Below are 20,218 nucleotides of genomic sequence, written 5' to 3' on the forward strand. Positions count from 1 at the left end.
GACAAGAATAAATGATTATCTCTCACTCACATTATATGTCCTACAGGGGTCTTCATTCCAAGATGACTGAAAAGCCCTTGACTGAGATATATGCCAGTGTTATGACAGAAGGAGAAAAAAGACAGCAGAGCTACCGAAAGGCTCTTAAGTTTTAGCTCAGAAGTTGCACATGCCATTTCCACTCACACCTAACCAGCCAGAGTAAGTCACATGGCAAAATCTGTTGTCAAGGAAAAAATAATCCTCCCACAGAAACAGTCCCATAAGGATAGAAAGGGAATATACTGTATAAATAATACAAGATACTACACTCTCTAATAAGACTCTGAGAATTTCTCTTCCTTTTTTTTTTACATACTTTATAAATCCTCTAAAATGAAGTAGCACTTCTGTAATTTAAAAGTTCATTTGTAAAATCGTTGGTTTACGTGTCTTAGTTTTAAATGATCATCATCCTCATAAAAATATGAGTCCCTTCTTGGTTTCAACTCAGGAAATGATCTCACTGTTTGTGAGTTCGAGCCCCACGTCAGGCTCTGTGCTGATAGTGTGGAGCCTGGAGCCTGCTTCAGATTCTGTGTCTCCCTCTCTCTTCCCCTCCCCTGCTCACTCTCTATCTCTCTCTCTCAAGATAAATTAAAAAAACTTTAAAAAAATATGAGTCCCTTATGTTTATATAGCACTTAACACTTTACAAAGCACTGCCATATCCATTATATTACTTAATATTCATTTTCCAGATGAGGTGTCTCAAATGCATCAGTTCATTCTTTTTTTCATTTTTAATTTTAATTCCAATATAATTAACATATAGTGTTACATTAGTTTCAAGTGTACGATATTCAAATGTATCAGTCCATTCTTACTGTTCTCTGGAGCTTAGCTTTGAACACATCCAACTTCCTATCCCCACTCCATATCCACTGGGCTCCACGGAGAGTCAAGGTCTCAGTGTTCTTGTGTTGATGAATTAACAGGAGGGAAAGAGGGAGGCTGAGTGGAGAGGACCTGGCAGGGAGGGCCAATTTGAAGGCAGGGCCCAGTGACAGTATGAATGGGACAGACGTGCACTGGGACGGATGTAGCCTGCAGAGAAGAGCTCCAGTGACAGGAGCTGAGGGTAGCAGAGTTGTGGGGCCTGAAGGGTGGGGGCAGGGGCAGGACTGGTCTTAGAATGATTGGGCTTTGGTCTTCAGTCCAGTGCATTCTAGGGGGCACACATCCCTGATTTTTGGATCAATCCCAATTGCAACATATTACCTTTCCACGTCAGAACTCTCGTTCCAATTGTCAGTTTAGAAAACATTGACCGAGGGTCAGGGGCACCTGGGTGGCTCAGCTGGGTAAGTGTCCAACTCTTGATTTTGGCTCAGGTCATGATCTCACAGATTTGTGAGATCGAGCCCTGCATCAGGCTCTGTACTGACAGCATGAAGCCTGCTTGGGATTCTCTCTCTCTCTCTCTCTCTCTCTCTCTCTCTCTCTCTCTCTTTGCCCCTCTTCCCCCCGCCCCCCCCCCGCTTTCTCTCTCTCAAAATCAATAAATAAACTTTAAGAAAATTGACTGAGGGTCAATGAAATGTTGGAGTAGCTTTAATTCTACCTCAGACTGCCCTGTCAGCTGGCTCCAGCCATGGCCTGCAGATCTACTCCTCGCATGAGCAACTGTAGAAACGGTTGAGACTGAGAACTCTAACACCTGTTGAGTTGTCTGCAGATTTTCAGTTCAAAGAGTAAAAATATACATCTGAGACCAAACCTTGTTGAGCCCTCAGAACCTGTCACCAGAGCCGTATGTGGCCCTGCCCACAGAGATATCTATGAGCGCTAAAAGGGAACTCACTTTTGTGACAGCCTCTAGTGTAAATAGCACATACACTATTCCAGTGTTTGCATAAGAAGAAGATGGTATGAAAATAAAACAGATTTTCTAAATATGTAAACTGTCTCTAGGAGGCCACCTAAGAACCTGGTAACAGTGGTTGTCTCTGAGGAGGGGAACTGGTGGCTGGGGTCTGGGTACAGAGGAAGGCTTACTTCTCATTGTTTACCTTTATGTCCTCCCTTGCATTGTCCACCATGTGACAGAATTATCTGTTTTACAATAAAGTCTCTCATGAATGGCAAAAACACTTGAAGGTAACACATCAAAACGCGAATCGTGTTTATCTCAAATGCAGTTGCTAATTTTTCTTTTAGACTTTGCTGTTTAGAACAAATGTTCTACACTGAGCATGAAGTTGCTTTTAAAATCAGAAAAAAGAAAAGAAAAGAAATACTCCTTGCAATTTTCAAGGACACAATGAGAAAATAAAATGTAAAAAATAAAACAAAGAACACCTATGATGTGCCAGCCCCTTTATATTACTGAGCTAATTTAATCCTCACAATACTATAAAGTAGATGTTTATTATCTTTCCTGGTTTATAGATGAGGAAAGGAGATCCAGAGAAGTGATTTCCTCAAACAGTTATAGCTAATAAGAGGTAGAGCTAAAATCTGAAGCAGTCTTATCTAATTCCAAAAATGCATGTTTTAAGACAACTTCAAGCTTCCTCAGGTCGAGCAGTGTGTGTACAGGACAAGGGCTTGGCAGATGCCAACCATGATTTGCATAATTCACCAACAAGAGCTCCAGTAATCTGATCTGCCTGGAGGAAAGCTTGACCCACAAGGTGCCAATTCCTACCCCTGCTTCATGACTACTAATAAGCAAAGAAGGAAACCGTGAAGGAGAATCAAACCAAGTACTGGAGCTCACATTTGTTAGAAACATTGATCCAGAGTGTCCCTCCCCAGCCAGACACCATTCATTCCCCCATTCATCCACCTGTTAATTTCCAGAATGTGTACTGAACATCTGTTATGTAGTAGGCCATCAGTCAGTATCGGACAACAGAGGTGAGCAGAAAGAGACACAGTGCCTGTGCTCATTGGACCTGACAGACGAGTGGAGAAGGCAAACAGTAATCAAATAATCACACACGTGTCAAATTACAACTGTGATAAATGCTATATAACACAGTTCGGTGATTCCACTGCCTGAAAGTGAAGGCAGCCCTATTCTTACCCCTCAAGCTGTACACTGTCACCAGGACTTTCCCTGATAGAACCTCTCCACAGTCAGACCTGTCTATTCACCTTCCCCAAACATTCCTAAGCTTGTCTGTCACAGAGCCTTTCTGTGCTCAGGCTGTTTCATCAGCCTGAACCTGCTTCCTCTCTCATCACTGTTAAAATCCTGCTCTCCCTGCCCAGGCAAGTTTGACTCCAGAGCTCCACTGTTTAAGAAAGGAATCAGGATAGCTCACCCCAATTTCAACTGAGAAGGCCCCTTTTAAATTAACTTCAAAAAAAGGGGAAGAGGGGTGCCTGGGTGGTTCAGTAGGTTAAGTGACTCTTGATTTCGGCTCAGGTCATGATCTCACGGTTCGTGAGTTCGACTGACAGTGCAGAGCCCGACAAAGGATTCTCTCTCTCTCCCTCTCCTGCTTGGGATTCTCTCTCTCTCTGCACCCCCCCCCCAAAAAAAAAAAAAAAAATTAAAAAAAAAAGGGGGGGAAGGAGTACCATGGCCATCGCCTCATCTACACACAGGTTATTTTTTTCATTTGGAGTGTTAAGTTTGGGACTGACGGAGGGGGTCCAGAGTCTGTGAACCCCTATAACAGTGTGCAAGCATTTGTTTGCACCTGTGGCAGTTTTCTGAAAATTGAGTTTACAGGAGATGCTGTGAGTTGCTCTCTAGTATCCATGCACCTGAGGACAAAGCCAACACAAGAAGGAGAGCCAGGACGACAAGACCAGAGAGTCTTAACTGTGTTTTAAGCCTTCTCTGCCTCTGGACATTTTTAATTCTGGGTCAATATGTGCTTAAGAAGAAAGGAAAATGAAAGATAAAGGAAGGGAAAAGAAATGGAGAAATCCTGCCGATTCATGAAGTTCTTTCTCAAAAGCCACTTCCTGCTTCATGGCTTTTTCAGTTGCCCAACACAGAATCAATCCCTGCCTCCTCTGTGCTCCACTGAGCGACTCACTTGACCCTCTGTGGAGCACCAATTACATTTCTCCTTTGTACAGTCAGGCATCCCAAGGGCAGGTTCTGGGTCATATTTGTGTTTTTATTTCTAATAGCCCCTAGCACAAACTCTGCCAAAAAGAAGAGAGGGGAGGAAAATAGTTTTCAGATACCTAGTATGTACCAAGACCTATGCTAGACACTTCCCCACCCATTTTTTTAATGAATACATTTTATTTTTTAACAAATATACTTTATTTAACAAGTAATAATAAGGTAGGTATTAGCACAGACCATTTGCACAAAGGAAGAAATAGAGAATTCAAAGAGTTGAGTGTGTTGCCTAAGGCCACACAGCCAGTAAGTGGTACAGATGATGCTCAAGGTCATGGCTAGCTCACTCTTCTCATTGGGCATCACACTGCCTCTGTAACTGTAACATTGTTAAGCTAACAAAATTCAAGGAGAGTCTGAAGAGGCCTTATGAGAACAAGGGTAGTGGCGATCTCCAAATTGTCTACATTCCCCTCAGGATATGCTTCAATAAACACTTTTGAGTATGAGGGGTATAGAGCAGCATACTAACCAATGGCTAAGAAACTGCTGATGGGCAGGGGAGTCATGGGAACAATAAATTGTTTTATTTAAAATATATGTGTTTTTTATTTCTTCATATTCAAGATTATTTAAGATGCCAGTGTAAATTTTCATTCTCAGCCTGTCCAAATGACACATGAACTTGTTTATTAAAGCTGAGCGATGACAGATAATGGCAACAGACAGCCAACTTCCTGTTTGAGGGGACATGTGAGCAAAAGGTTACAGTCAGGCACCTGACCTCGAACAAGGACTAAAAATACAATCAAAGAAACCACTTGAGACATAGCTGCAGTTCCCATGAGAAGTGTCTGTCTCAATGAGAATGTACGCCCTGCTCCCCATCTCCACTGTCCTTCCTCTGCTTCCCTTCAGGGTCTCCAGAATCTGGGATCTTAACAGACTTAACCAATGTAATTCCACATCTCCCTAGAGGTGCCTTCAAATCCACCCCAGAAAAACTGAAGCCATATTTTGACCCAAATCAATAATTCCATTGACCACAGTCCCTAAGTGACCTTATAGTTATTGCAAAGGGTGTATAAAGACATTGGTATTCTTACCTTCAAGCCCCAACAAATCAGTGTATGTGAAGAGCATATAATTTGTTGATGAGATTTAAAAACTTCAAATTTATTTGAAAGTGTCAATTCATTTTTTTAACTTTATTTATTTTTTAAAAATTTTTTAATGTTTGTTTATTTTTGAGAGAGAGAGAGAGAGAGCATGAGCAGGGGAGGGGCAGAGAGAGAGGGAGACACAGAATCCAAAGCAGGCTCCAGGCTCTGAGCTGTCAGTGCAGAGCCCAACACAGGGCTTGAACTCTTGAACTGTGAGATCATGACCTGAGCCAAAGTCAGATGCTTAACCAACTGAGCCACCCAGGCACCCCTGTTTATGAATTCATAGTAAATATTTTTTGTCACCATTTTTCTTCTCAGATAATAGTCATAAAAAATAAAACTTTTCTATGGGGTGTGTATTGATATGAAAGAAGGATCTTCATACTTAAAATTTGTAAATTGCCACTGATCCTAATCTTCCACCCCTGCCCCTTTCCCCCTCTCTCAGATGATAATCTACCTCAGACCAAAGGCCATACGCCGCCCCCCTACTCCCAGGATGTCCTCTGCTCCAAACTTTCAGTCCTTGCTCTAGACTTGGCTGAGGGGTCTGCTGGTTCCTGGAAACTATATGGGGTGAGCAGGAAAGGGAGCTAAGACCTGCAAATGGTCCGCTCACTAAGGTGGGGCAGGTTCTGGGGGACTGAGGCAACTATAGAGGTACACTGACCTCAGAAGTGGGATCAGGGAGAAAGGAAAGGGTGTGGGAAGGTTGGTCAAGATTCAGGCAACAGACAGCCCCTGAATTTTCAGAGGAGCTAGTGGGGCCCCCAACGGGCCAGCAGCACACAATGAGGGAGCCACCTGGGCCATACTAAGAGTCAAGGGGCAAGTGCTGGAGCTTAGTGACTCAGCTCAGGGACACGATGAAGGCCAAGAAGGGACACCACTATGAGGATTAAATGGAATGACTATGTCTGGGATATGTTTGATTCTCAGGATATGGTGTGTGTGTGTGTGGGTGTGTGTGTGTGTGTGCGCGCGTGCAAATTTAGGGCACAGAAGCAGTAGGGCATCTAAGCAAAGCCAAGTCCTGAGAAGCAGGTCCATGAGCAGACAGCTGCAACAGGTAAGGTATCAGGTAGGGAAGTGGAAACTTAAGTCTTTGCTTCTGCCTAAATACTTTTCCCCCAACCCAGCTGCCACGTGTTGAAATCCTACCTATTCTATGAAGTCCAAGTCAATGCCACCTCCTTCAGGGCCAGAACGTTTTTCTACCCTATACTCTGCCCTGGGGTCTGGCTGGATTGCCCTGTGGTTTGAAAGCTCAGTGGGAGTCCTTGCTTTTGAGGCTTTGGGGGTAGTGGCGGGAGGCAGGTATAGGGGTCAGAAGTTTTGGGTTTAGGCCTCTGATTATGGCTTCAACTCTTTGATGAGCTGAACTCTCTCTGAGCCACAGATTCCTTGTCTGGAAAGTGTTGAGAATAATAAAGCCCACTTTGCAGTCTCACTGTGAAGGAATTACCTGGCCAGCCCACTCACAGAAATATTGTCAACATCAGAATGGATCGTGCAGGGGAAAGAATACAATAAATTGCTAAACAAATGTGATCAATATTTATAATTTTTGTCTTTATTTCCCCGATAGTTTCTTACAAAGTACCTTGAATGTAGTAAATAGTTAGTAATTTGTAGAAATTAGGTAGAAGTAAAAGTCAAAATCTGGTAGTAACATGGATTTTCATTACAACAAAAACCCCATATCCCACTTCCTGTATTTCACCACCCATGGGCAGCAACTAGGGCTGAATACCCAGGGAAAGAATGATAGGATAGACAAAAGAAGACAATTTTGATTTTTGAGTTTCTAAATACACTTTCAGAACCTACAGTAGAAAATTAGTTTTGAAACACCAGTTAGTAGTAATAACTGGGCCCTTTGAACTGGAAAAGCCAGAATACCAAAGAGTCTAGGCATACAGTTTATGTCAAAGCAACAGACGTAGGAGAATGGATGATAATGCAGCAGCCAGCTTTTCCAACAATGATTCCGGAGCCAAGAAAAAAGAGGAGAGTCTAGTGATAAAGCGAGAAGCAGGTGTGGGTCCTTGAGATGATGCCCTGCCTCCCAACCCAGGCCAAACTCTAGAGTAAAGGAAAAGCAAAAAGCTCCTTAGAGATTGTGGAGCTGAGAGCAAAAGGATGTGTGCCTCGACTTCCTAAAGGAAATCAGAAAAGCGGCAGTCCAGTATAGCAGAAGCAGAAGAGAAGCTGGAATGCGTTGTTTCTAGACAAAGGGGACCTATGGCAGTTGCTCCAAATTCCCTATAGTTCCAGACTGGCACAGGCAAGCAAATGGAAGTTTCTTGTGTGTTCCTGAGAGGGACAAAGAAATCACTGAGAGGACTGGCAGACCTGAGGAGGCCTTGCAAACGGGACAAAGAGAATGCACAGTGACCCACAAAGACTGAGGGCCTGAACCAGGTGGGCCTGAGGACTTCCAGCTGATGCCACGGGTGAAGGAGTCAATGATCGGAGAGAGACCAATGGGAACACAGATGTTCCAGCAGGTGCCAGCATAGACCAATGATGCAAATAACCATGGTAAGCCTGGGCCAGATGCCTCTTTCTATAATGTCCTGGTAATCTGTAAACACCCCCTTGGAACCATTTAAGCAAACCAGATGCTAAATTGATGAAGCTTTCCTCAAATGAGATATCATTAGGTTGACTACAATTTCTATCACTGATAGAATGGGAAGCTCAGGAAACAGATTAAGTTCAATGTTAGAAAAATAATAGGTTAAATCATGCTTTTATCTTTGCACACCTACATTTGTAGCCTCAGATTTAGATCCTCTATACTAATTAGAACTCAAGAACAATATGCAATTCAGAGAGGCAAAACTAATGTATGGTGACAGATGCCAGAGTGATAGCTCTCCCTGGGGAGGTACTACCTGTGGAGGGCATAAGAGAGCATTCTGGGATGCCAAGGATGTTCTGGAGCTTGATCTGGGTGGTGGTTACGTGACTGCAAACACGTGTAAAAAATCAAAAACTGTACATTTAAGATGTGTGCATTTTACTAAACGTAAGTTATACCTAAAAGTAAAAAAGAGTAAACATTGAGATTAAACACAGAAATGTGTTTAAAGAGACACTGTGTGGACAGCAGCAGGCTCACTGTTGAGATGGGGACATTTGGTTTCCCCAGAGGGAGTCAAGCATGAGGGGTGGCAGCTGTGCCAGTCTCACCTGCTGACACAATTACAGGGCCCCACTGGTTTCCAGAATTTTCCACTGGGCAGCCCTCCCTGAGGATGCCAACAGCCCCAGCTGCCTTCAGGATCCTGACTTGCTCCAGGCCTTGCTCTGAGGGACGCACACAGTATGTAGTGGGGAACACACAGGCTAGCATAAGCAGATGGGGTGAAATCCAGGCTCCTCTCTCATTAGCCATGAAACCTTGATCTTTTACATCACTAAAAATTGGGGGTAAAAATACATACCTCATTTTAAATGAAACCATGTAGGCAAAACAGTTGCCACATTGTGAATGCTCTGGGAAGCACAACTATTACTGTCCTGCGGACCCAGGAGAGTAACCCCAATTTCTTATCACCTACAATGGCCACACAGCAACATTGGTTGACAAAGGGAATGTGTGGGAGAGGATGCATCAGGTCAACAGATTGATTTTCTCTAGACAGTAGCAAAGAAATAGTTGGGCTGGTTTTCTCGCCTGGATCCACTGGCTATTCCGATGGTGGGTAGACACAATCTGTGGGTCCCTATCAATGACAACACAAGTCCATCCGTAATGATGTCATGTAATGAGTGAGACCTGCTTTTGTTAGGTGCCCGGCACTTAGTGGGTGCTTAAAAATGAAGCAATTATTAGTATTAACCTGTGGAATACTTCCTCCTCTACCAGCCCACAACATTTCTAAAAGCCAGGAGTGGGCTTCTTAGTGTCCTCTTAAAGGAGGTCAGGCAATTTTTGATGGGGCGTTGAGCAGTTTCTGAGGCAGTCCTCATATTCAACTAGTAATAGACAAGAGTGACACATGCCTTCACCGATTCAACAAATATTAATGTACTATGATCCAGATATTGAGTAAGCCAAGAAGCCAGTCCCAGCCATCCGGGTCAGCCACTGACTACATGGCTACCTCATCCATACAGATCTCAGCCCCAGAGGTGTTGTGGAGGCCCCAGCTGGGTCTTCTCGGGCCCAGGCCAGATGACCAGACCACCACTCTGGCATCCCTCTTTCTTTCCTCACATCACCCCTCAGGTCTCAGCCTGATTTCCCTTTCTCTTCTAAGCTCCTTCTAACCAGCTGCTCTGTTATCTTAGCCATCTTCTGTCCCAAAACTGAATGAAGGGTAAGCATGGTCTCCGACCTCACATCTTTTGCTACCCTGCAGATAAGCTCACAAACCCTTATTCTTTCATGAGTTTTTAATAATAAAAATGAAAGTAACAAATATGACAAAGCTCTCCAAACTAACATGGCAGTTCTCCACAACTGAAAAATCTTACCAAGTTCTTATAGCCATTGTCCCACAACTACAGTTTCTACAGTTTCTCACTGCCTTGCTTATCTAGAACTCAGAAGCCTGAAGTTCCAGATAAGGCAAGTTCCGGGCAGCCCCCACTGAATGACATTCATCTCAAAAACCCTGCCTCACATTGTGAAGGGTCGCTTGGGCCTTTCCTCATAGGTGCTTCTCTTACTCTTACCTTTTCTAGAAACTACTTGGAGAAAATATATTTCTCCCCATAATTGGCTAATTAATCACAGCTAAGTGACTGCAAAGTTCCTCTCGTGGCAGCCCATTTAGTACCTGCCACACCCTAACTTTCCTCCTAAAAGAAACTGTCCCACCCTGTGCCACAGCTGACTGGACCAATGACAGTGGTAATGGTAGCTGACCCCAGGGTTATCAGTCTTCAGGAGGCCAGCAACTCATGAAGTTGCTTTGCATGAAAAGGTCTTTTCAAACAGCATTAGCGGTGACTGGCTTGGTCAATCAAATTATCTCTTTCTGGACTAGGAAATTCTGGCATAGAAGGAATCAACGGATAACAGGAAGAAACTTGAAAAGAGAAGGAGGAAGGGAGGGGGCAGCTGAGGCACAGTGACGGTGTAACAGCTAAAACCCTTGACTACCAGATGGGGTAGAAAACACCAAGATCATCTGGTTCCCATTGATTTCCATCCAAGAAAGGTGGTATCAGCTTCTGTACACATTCTAAAATAACAAGATAAAATGCCAACTCTGGCACACTTTTCTCCATCTACAATTCTGAGTCAATTAAATATAGCACCAGTCCAATTCATTCTACTAACCAAGTGTTACATGAACATGATGAAACAAAACTTTAAATCATGGTCTCTTAAAATCCTAATCCAGGAAAAAGCAAAACTTGGGGTATAGCATAGGAAAATGTCCTCACAGCTCAATGTCAGTCAGTTTATTCAAGGCACAAATTATCCAAAGTAAAGTAAAAATTAACGCACAAATGATGGGAAGAAAATTCCACCCAGCATCTATTATGTATTAGGTATTTTACAAATAGCATCTCACTTAATTCTCACAATAACTCTCCCTGAAAGGTAAGTATTATAATCATCCTAATTTCACAAATAAGAAAGGTGAGACTCAGACAATCTAAGTAACTTGTCCACATGCACACAGCAAATAAATGACTGAACTGGGATTTAAACCCAGGTTCTGTCTGAGTCCAATACCCATGTTCTTTCTAATCCACCATTCTGCCTTATAAGAGACTATTACAGATAACTCAACATGTTTCACTTCTGAAACATGTTGATCCCAACAACATTATGCAGCCATCAAAAAGGCTCTGTATATATTGATATATAACAATCTCCAAAATATATTGTGAAGCCAAAAAAAGCAAGATGCAAAAAAAAAAAAAAGTGTATAGTGCACCAATATTTGTGTTAAAAACTGGAAGCAAAGAGTGGGAATGATATATGCACATATACACTGGGGTGTGCATAGAATATGAAGGACAGGGGCGCCTGGGTGGCTCAGTTGGTTGAGCATCTGACTGTTGATTTTGGCTCAGGTCATGATCTCATGGTTTCTGAGATCGAGCCCCGTGTCATGCTCTGCACTAACAGCATAGAACCTGCTTGGGATTCCCTTTCTCCTTCTTTCTCTGCCCCTCCCCCCCAACACAAGAGCATGCACGCGTGCTCTCTCTCTCAAAACAAATAAATAAATAAAATTTAAAAAAAGAATACGAAGGACAGCAAGATACTACTAAAAGTGAAGATAGCAAAATGTTTCACTGTCTCCCCTTCTGTTTTTCTGAATTTGGAACAAGGGTATGTTTTATCCATTCAAAAGAATATTTTTTTTTAAGACCACAAAGTGATTTCAACAACCTACAAATCTCTGTCCTTTGTGGTGTTTTCAGGAATGAAGATATCCCCAGTTTTCTACATCTGAGTCTTCAAAGCAAGTTATCCAGAAGCAACAGACTTTCTAACCAGACACCTAGAGCACTCTTCTCTTGTTTTCATAAGAATTAACACTCATTAGGAAAATTAGTAAAACAGCCTCAGAGAGAACTATTTTTTGCCTAGAAAGTGAATGAGATTTGGAAAATTTTGAGGTGAGGGATTACCAGGATAGGGGAATCAATAAGAAACAGAACGTGCTCTATCTCTATCCTGTCTCTGTCTTCCTCTTCCTTCCACCTCTCATTAAAACCAAAATCTCTGTTGAAGCTCACAACTTGAGAGAAAATGAGAAGAAGGAGGAGAAGGAGGGAAAGGAGGCAGAGGAGGAGGACGACGACAATGAAGACAACGGAGAAACTTTATGCCAGAATGATTTCCAGATACATTAAAGATTTAAATATCAAAGCTGTGGACATAACAAAACTAATAGAAATTAGAAGTGAGTAAGTATATGATTAAGCAATAGGGAAGGTCTTTCTAAAAACATACAACGAAGGCAAAAAACATCAAGGAGATGATCAATAGATCTGACTAAACACTAATTTTAAAATTTTATATGTAAAAAAAGTCATTACTAAAAATCATGAGTCAAATAACCAATGGAAAATATTTGCAACATTATTACAAAAGATAACAGTCTTTACCATCTAAAGAGTTTTTATAAAAATCACCCAAAACTGAAAAGGAGAACAAGAAACAGAAACACAAACTCCATCCTCACTGAAACCAGGAGATATCAGTAACCCCAAACCACAGAATGTGAAGACTGGAGAGTGATTTTTTTTGAGAGAAGAGAGGTCAGACCAAGTGCCTACAAAGGAGTTTGTCCCTCAGAAATCCAGAAAGCAGAAATATTAAAGTCCCAGGGAAATAGCAAGGCCGGGGCAGATGGGGCTGATAACAAGGGTGGGTTTAAGAAGAATTTAAGCCTCCTGGGACTCCTCCCCACCTCTTATAACCGAACAAAAGATAGATTTTTTGTTCCTGCCGGAAAAGATTTATCTCTGGAGAAACCACACAAGAGAGGTTCTGGACTCAGGGACACCAGAAACTGAGAAAGACACATGAGGACATCTTACTGAAAACAAGGAGGCTAAATAAAGATTTGCACATATACCCACACCCACACACCCACTGTAGAATACATGAAGCTCTGTTTTAGCCCCCAGGTAAAAGCTGAACTAGATAGAGGCCCTATCTGACCTGGGAAGGATTTCGCTGAGGTCAGATTGTTGGAGCAGTTGTGGGGGAGGGAAGGAATACGATATAGCTACTGAGTCCCTCACTCCACATAATGAGGAGTATTTCCCTGCCGGTTAGTAAGGCTAAAGGTGTAAGCAGGTAAGGACAGCGAAAGGGGGGAGGGCTGTATGTGGGGGTGGTAACTGATTTGGACACATCACCAGAAGGCATGACCAGTCCTGATGGAAGTAACTTGCTCTGTATCTTTACAATACCCTGAGAAAGCTGAGACAATAAAATTGGCAATTATTCGTAACTCATCAGTGCTGTTTTATAGTTGACTCTCCTCCCTCTTTCTACTCTCCCTTCCTTGCTGGACTCCACAGATCCTGCCTAGGCTCCAGTCTCAACAAAAAAAAATCCCATAGCCCCTGGTCTTGACTCTGGGCCCCTCATTCCCCACCTGTTTCCCCTCAACCACTGACCTACTGAGGATTCAGAAGGATACCACCTCCCCAAGTCCCAAACCATGCACAAGATCTGATGTTTGTCTCAGTCCCTGGGAATGACCTGGTTTGTCCCTAGACTCTGTTTGTCAATAAATCTCAACATCCTCAGTGAGACAATCTCTGTCTTCACCTGGCAAAACCAAGTTTAAGGTGTACTTTTAGACCTAGGCAAAGATAGTAACTTGGGATGGGGCCCCAATGATAACTGTAGATGCAACTGACAGAATCTATGGATCTAATTAGTCAATGAAGCTAAATATACTTGTAGTCAGATTGAAACAAATGTAGTCAAAAGGAAACAATAAAACTTAATCCTAGGGACACCTGGGTGGCTTGGTTGGTTAAGCATCAGACTCTTGACTTTGGCTCAGGTCATGATCTCGAGGTTAGTGAGTTTGAGCCCTGCATCAGCACTGTCAGTGCAAAGCCTGCTTGGGATTCTCTCTCTCCCTCTCTCTCTGCCCCTCTCCCACGTGTGTGTGTGTGTGTGTGTGTGTGTGTGTGTGTGTGCGCGCGCGCTCTCTCTCTCTTTCTCAAAATAAATGAATAAACTTAATTAATCCCCAGGGTTGTCTTTTATCTTCTGCAATAGCCCTCATGAAAAGTGTTCTTCTTTCATACCCACCGCAAAGTGCCGACCAGTCAAGGTCGGGCATTCCCCCCAAGTCTAGACACTTGCTCCCAGAGAGACTGTAGGGTCTAGTGGCAAGCATGTAGCCCCTGGATGCAGAAGGCCCAGGGTGCAAATAACCCCCTTCTCTGTGCCTTGCTCTTCCTACCTGTAAGATAGGGAGAAGAAACTGCCTTCCCTTCCTTCCCAGTAAGGATTCGAAGTTATGAATATGAAGTGGTGACTGGAACCCCTGGCTCCAATTAGGCTTCTGCAAATTGTAGTTACTGCAGTCAGGAAATACATATAGATTCCAGGCACCAAGCTGCCCTGGCTTTATGGCATTAAGGAGTCAATGCCACATCTCACCCCCTCTGAGGAAACTTCCAAAGGAGCATCTTCTGACTTTCAAGTAAGTAGAGGCCCAACTAAGTGTGGGTATGAGAATGGTTGTATGTATGTCCCAGGTATAGGCCTGAGAGCCAGTCCAGACAGATCTCTGAGGAATCACTGCTTTCCCCTGCTCCAGAGGAAAGCACTGAGACTATTTCTTCACACACCTGGAAAAGGTTAGCAGCTTCCAGGACCCGTTGCACATTCTGCTTGGTGATCAGCGCCTTGCTGGTGTATGTGTAGTCCAGAAGAGTGTGCATGGTCTCAGCATCGACCCCTTTGATAATGATCCTCTTCTCATACTTTTCCTTTAAATCATTGCAGAACATGGCCCTGGAAGAGAGATGTGTGAATGTGAGTGCTACCATGACCTTAACAGACCCCCTTCACACCTATCTGCCCCCACAGAACAGCGAGGTCCCTAAGGTCAGGACCTGGGATGATTGTTCTGTGTTCCTCTAACACCCAGAACACACCAGACATTCAATTAATACTTACTGAACTGAGGTGTCCTGCTCTGCTGTACCCAGCTGTGGTCCCTAAGGCAATCCCAGATCTGAAGGAAGAGTAGGAGCCCTACTGGCAAAGCTGGTGGGATCTAGAACTACTTTATTGGCCCAAAGAACTACTTTAATGGCTCAAAGTGCTGGAGAGTCTTCTGGGAGCATTGTAGCACCCTTCTCCTGCCCAGGCCTTCTCAACTACTAGTACCCCAAAACAGGGTTTCTCATTCAGTTCTCAGTTCTCATTTAAGCCTTCCTCTGTCCTGGAAGCTGGCCTCCACACCCAGGCCTGGCCAGCTGGGGCCCGAATGCCCTCCAGTAACACAAGAGGTCTTGCTAGTACCTCTCACTCCAGAGGCTCAACCCCTGTCTATGGCTTGTCTCCCAACTGGGAGCCTCGAATTGCCTTATCATAGGACAGAACTCCCCAAGGCCATTACTCTGTCTCACCTCTAGCTATGCTTATTCCCTCCCCAGGACTAGACTATTGGATATTTAGTGTCTATCCTGGAAGCAGGGGAACAGATGGAAAAGATGTTGATCTTGACATGGGATGGACCAAGATTTGAAAACCAGATCCACCAACTCAGAACTTGGACATGTTACTTAATCTCCAGGAGCTTCAGCTTTCTCGTCTATAATGGGAATTTTAGCAGTCATTTAAAAGTTTGATGTAAGGATTCTCAATAACTAATAGATAAGTAGAAATACAAAGATATTTTTTACCCCCTCCCAGGCTCATATGTGAATTTATCATGCTACCTGGACATTGATATTTGAATTATCAATTCCTCTCAAGAAAAGTATGAGTAATTTTATTTATTTTTAACGTTTTTTAATTTATTTTTGGGACAGAGAGAGACAGAGCATGAACGGGGGAGGGGCAGAGAGAGAGACACAGAATCGGAAACAGGCTCCAGGCTCTGAGCCATCAGCCCAGAGCCTGACGCGGGGCTCGAACTCACGGACCGCGAGATCGTGACCTGGCTGAAGTCGGACGCTTAACCGACTGCGCCACCCAGGCGCCCCTTTATTTATTTTTAAAATGCACTGAAGTCCTACTGTGTTTCTGGAGTTTTGATAACTTAAAAGGTATCTAAAATATAATGATTGCATAAATGATAAGCAGGGTAAAGATGATTAAATATGTGAGTGGAGACATGAAGATAGTCTATGAATGAGGCTAGGAGTGCCACTGAACTGTCACTATAGGTGGGCCTCCCATTTGACCAATGCAAAAGAGAGACCATCTGGTCAGTTACATAATCACACAATTTTTTTTTCAATATATGAAGTTTATTGTCAAATTGGTTTCCATACAACACCCAGTGCTCATCCCAAAAGGTGCCCTCCTCAGTACCCATCACCCACCCTCCCCTCCCTCCCACCCCCCATCAACCCTCAGTTTGTTCCCAGTTTTTAAGAGTCTCTTACGCTTTGGCTCTCTTCCACTCTAACCTCTTTTTTTTTTCCTTCCCCTTCCCCATGGGTTTCTGTTAAGTTTCTCAAGATCCACATAAGAGTGAAACCATATGGTATCTGTCTTTCTCTGTATGGCTTATTTCACTTAGCATCACACTCTCCAGTTCCATCCATGTTGCTACAAAGGGTCATATTTCGTTCTTTCTCATTGCCACGTAGTACTCCATTGTGTATATAAACCACAATTTCTTTATCCATTCATCAGTTGATAGACATTTAGGCTCTTTCCATAATTTGGCTATTGTTGAGAGTGCTGCTATAAACATTGGGGTACAAGTGCCCCTATACATCAGTACTCCTGTATCCCTTGGGTAAATTCCTAGCAGTGCTATTGCTAGGTCATAGGGTAGGTCTATTTTTAATTTTTTGAGGAACCTCCACACTGTTTTCCAGAGTGGCTGCACTAGTTTGCATTCCCACCAACAGTGCAAGAGGGTTCCCGTTTCTCCACATCCTCTCCAGCATCTATAGTCTCCTGATTTGTTCATTTTGGCCACTCTGACTGGCGTGAGGTGATATCTGAGTGCACAATCACACAATTTTATATATAACAAATCCAAATGCTCAGAGAATTACTATTGTTCTCAGCACAAAAACTATGTGGAACTTCCCTTATGAATGGACAGCAGCCTTGCAACATTCCCACCAGAGACAGTATATTCATGAGGCTGATCCTTAATAGCTATAGCTGACACAATTCCTTCAGTCTGATTCCCACAAAAACCTGTTAACTCCCTCTTGCCCTCCCAGGAGCTGTGGGATCCCAGCAGTCCCACAGGCTTGAACAGCACAGCTTATAAAAACAATTACTTGGAGGCAATGGAATTAAATTTCTTTCAATATGCCATACATTTACTGAGCACCCTCTCTGCATAGAATACTGGGCTAAAGCTGGAAGGGATTTAAATATCAGGCAGTCTCTGGACTTAACTGAGTCCCCCTAAAATTCATATATTGCAGTCCTAACCCACCAACGTAGACAGCGCTTTTAGGAGGTAATTAAGGTTAGGTGAAGTCATAATCCAATAGGATTTGTGTCCTTAAAAGAAGAGGAAGAGACATCAAAACTCTATCTCTCTCTCTGCTGTGTAAGCATACAGTGTCTGTCTATAAGCCAGTCTTCACCAGAAACCGACCATACTGACACTCTTATCTTGGACTTTCAGACTCTATAATTGTGAGAAAATAATATTTTATTGTTGAAGACACCCAGTCCATGGCAATTTTTTTATGGAAGTCCAGGCTGACTAATACAGGCTGTCTCTCCCCTAGTCCCTAGTTGTTCAGAATCTAGCAGGGACACATCTGCACAAATAATAGTCTACAAGGGTCAAAAAGACTTATACAGTGCTGTGGAGGCAAGGGGTGGCTTCTCATGGAGAAGGAAAAGGTTGCTATGTGACAACTGTGGATAGGACATCCAGGTAGTAAACATGGTAAGTAGATGCAAGAGTGTGGGACAGGCAGAGGATCTAGCAAGCACATGGTTTGGCTGGAGCCCAGGGGTGATGAGAGAGGGTGGGGAGAGATCGGTCCAAACAGATAACCTGGGTCCTGACTGTGGAAGGTACTAGAGGCAGGCTAAGGAGTTAGGTATTTTATTCAGTGGGCAATGGTGAGCCAATGAAGGTTTATGAACAGAGGCAGGACTCAAAAAGAACTTTTTTTTTAAGTTTATTTATTTGAGAGAGAGAGAGAGAGAGAACAAGCAGGGGAAGGGCAGAGAGAGAGAGAGAAAGAGAGAGAGAGAGAATCCCAAGCAGGCTCCGCACGCCATCATCACAGAGCCCAACTCAGGGCATGATCCCATGAACCGTGAGATCATGACCTGAACCAAAACCAAGAGCCAGACACTTAATCGACTGAGCCACCCAGGTGCCCCAAAAATAACATTTTTAACAGGTGTGTTCTCACTTTAGTTTGCTGGTGATGGATGCATTTGGAGTAAAGCATTAATTGCACCCAAACAGAGCCGGGAGGCTTGTGACAGTGCCAAAGCCTTGTCCCAGAAACTGTACTACTTGAGGCAGTCACCATGCTGCTAAGTGACTGGACCTCCTGAGCTTTAGACACATGAACAGGAGCCTTAGAGAATCATTATCTCCCAGCCAAGTAAGTCACTGAAATGGGAAAGTCCCAGTGTAGAGCCCTGATGATAGAATGCACTTCCCCAAAGTGGGACTTCCATACCAACACAGAGAGAATTTGATCCTTAAATCCTGCTCCTCCTCCCTTTTCCACACCTCCTATTTCTGTCTGGGAATCCCCCATCAGTTTCTTTTCCCTATTTCCTAATCTGCAAAACAAAGGTACCTGCTTCTGGTTTCCCAGGAACAATCATAAACATCAAAAATCAAAAGTCCCCAGAAAGAAAGAGATTGAGAAAAAGAGAGAAATCACTTGACTAGCTGACTTTTTGAACCTTTTGTGTTAGCCAATGAGATCTTCTCCCTAAGGTCTCCTAGTGTCCTATCCCCCCCCCCCCCCCCCCCCTGGTCTAATCAACAGTAATCCTCTCACCCTCCCTCCTCCTCTTCTCTTTCTTCAACTGGCCTCTTTTCCCTCAAGAATATGACAGCAAGAAAGAAACAACAAATGTGAATTCTGCAAAGTACTTGGAAACAGAAAGGCAGTGATGTCATGTGGGCAGATGACCGATTTAAAAGCCATTTTTGTCAGCCATAAATCCTCCTAGCCAGAGATGAATGGTCATCTGCAGAACCGCATGCCTTTTAAAGTGGTGTCACACAGGACTCACCTTGCTGCCTCCTGATCACATAAAGAACCCTGCCATCACAACATCCACACAATTTCTTCCCAGATCAGCCTGTCCAGGATTTGGACAACTTCACTTGCTAAACCTCCCCTTCTTCGAGCCCCTAGAGCAGCACTGCCCATAGAAATATAATGTAAGCCAAATGTGTAATTTCAAATTTTCTACTAACCATGTTTTTAAAAAGTAAAAGGAGATGAAATTAATTTTAGTATCTTTTATTTAGCCCAATACACCTCAAATGTTGTTTCAACATGTAATAAATATTTTTAATGAGTTATTAATGAGATAACTTACATCCTTATTCCCACAGAGACTACAAAATCCCTCATAGACATTTTATACTTAAAAGCACATCTCGGGGCGCCTGGGTGGCGCAGTCGGTTAAGCGTCCAAACTTCAGCCAGGTCACGATCTCGCGGTCCGTGAGTTTGAGCCCCGCATCGGGCTCTGGGCTGATGGCTCAGAGCCTGGACCCTGTTTCTGATTCTGTGTCTCCCTCTCTCTCTGCCCCTCCCCCGTTCATGCTCTGTCTCTCTCTGTCCCAAAAAATAAATAAACGTTAAAAAAAGCACATCTCAATTCAGACCAGTCATAACTCAAATGCTGAATAGCTGCATGTGGCTAGTGGCTACTCTATTAGATAGCACTGCTCTAGAGTATCACCCAGATCTGCAATCATCTCAGGGGGTGAAGTAAATGTCACCCACATAAGGGGCACCTGGGTGGCTCAGTCAGTTAAGCGTCCGACTTCGGCTCAGGTCACGATCTCACAGTTTGTGAGTCCAAGCCCTGTGTCGGGCTCTGTGCTGACAGCTCAGAGCCTGGAGCCTGCTTCAGCTTCTGTGCCTCCCTCTCTCTCTGCCCCTCCCCTGCTCATGCTCGGTCTCTCTCTGTCTCAAAAATAAACATTAAAAAAAATTTTTTTTTAAATGTCACCCACATAAATGTTATGTAGATCAATACACAGAAAACAGGACGTTTAGCAGGAGACGGTGGGCAGTGATGATGGGGTCAAACAAAGCTTCACATAACTGAGGCAACATATCAACAGAGTCCCACCGAAGTGCAATTGAGAAATGC

At 43.5% G+C, this 20,218-nt stretch overlaps 1 protein-coding gene across 5 annotated transcripts in view; it reads right to left on the reverse strand.

Moving 5' to 3' along the window:
• Positions 1 to 20,218, reverse strand: part of KLHL6 (kelch like family member 6) — a 97,489-nt gene that overhangs the window by 59,170 nt on the left and 18,101 nt on the right. For all 5 annotated transcript variants that reach the window (XR_005792268.1, XR_005792267.1, XR_005792266.1 and 2 more), the window contains exon 2: positions 14,545 to 14,710. Coding sequence is in view for 2 of the 5 variants with exons in the window: in XM_040480888.1 (XP_040336822.1) it covers positions 14,545 to 14,710 (166 nt within the window). In the remaining 3 variants the exon portion in view is untranslated. The remainder of the gene's footprint in view (positions 1 to 14,544; positions 14,711 to 20,218) is intronic.

The sequence above is a fragment of the Herpailurus yagouaroundi genome, unplaced genomic scaffold (genome assembly GCF_014898765.1).
Source record: "Herpailurus yagouaroundi ecotype Mexico unplaced genomic scaffold, PumYag 159, whole genome shotgun sequence".
In the NCBI taxonomy this organism is placed as follows: Eukaryota; Metazoa; Chordata; class Mammalia; order Carnivora; family Felidae; genus Herpailurus; species Herpailurus yagouaroundi.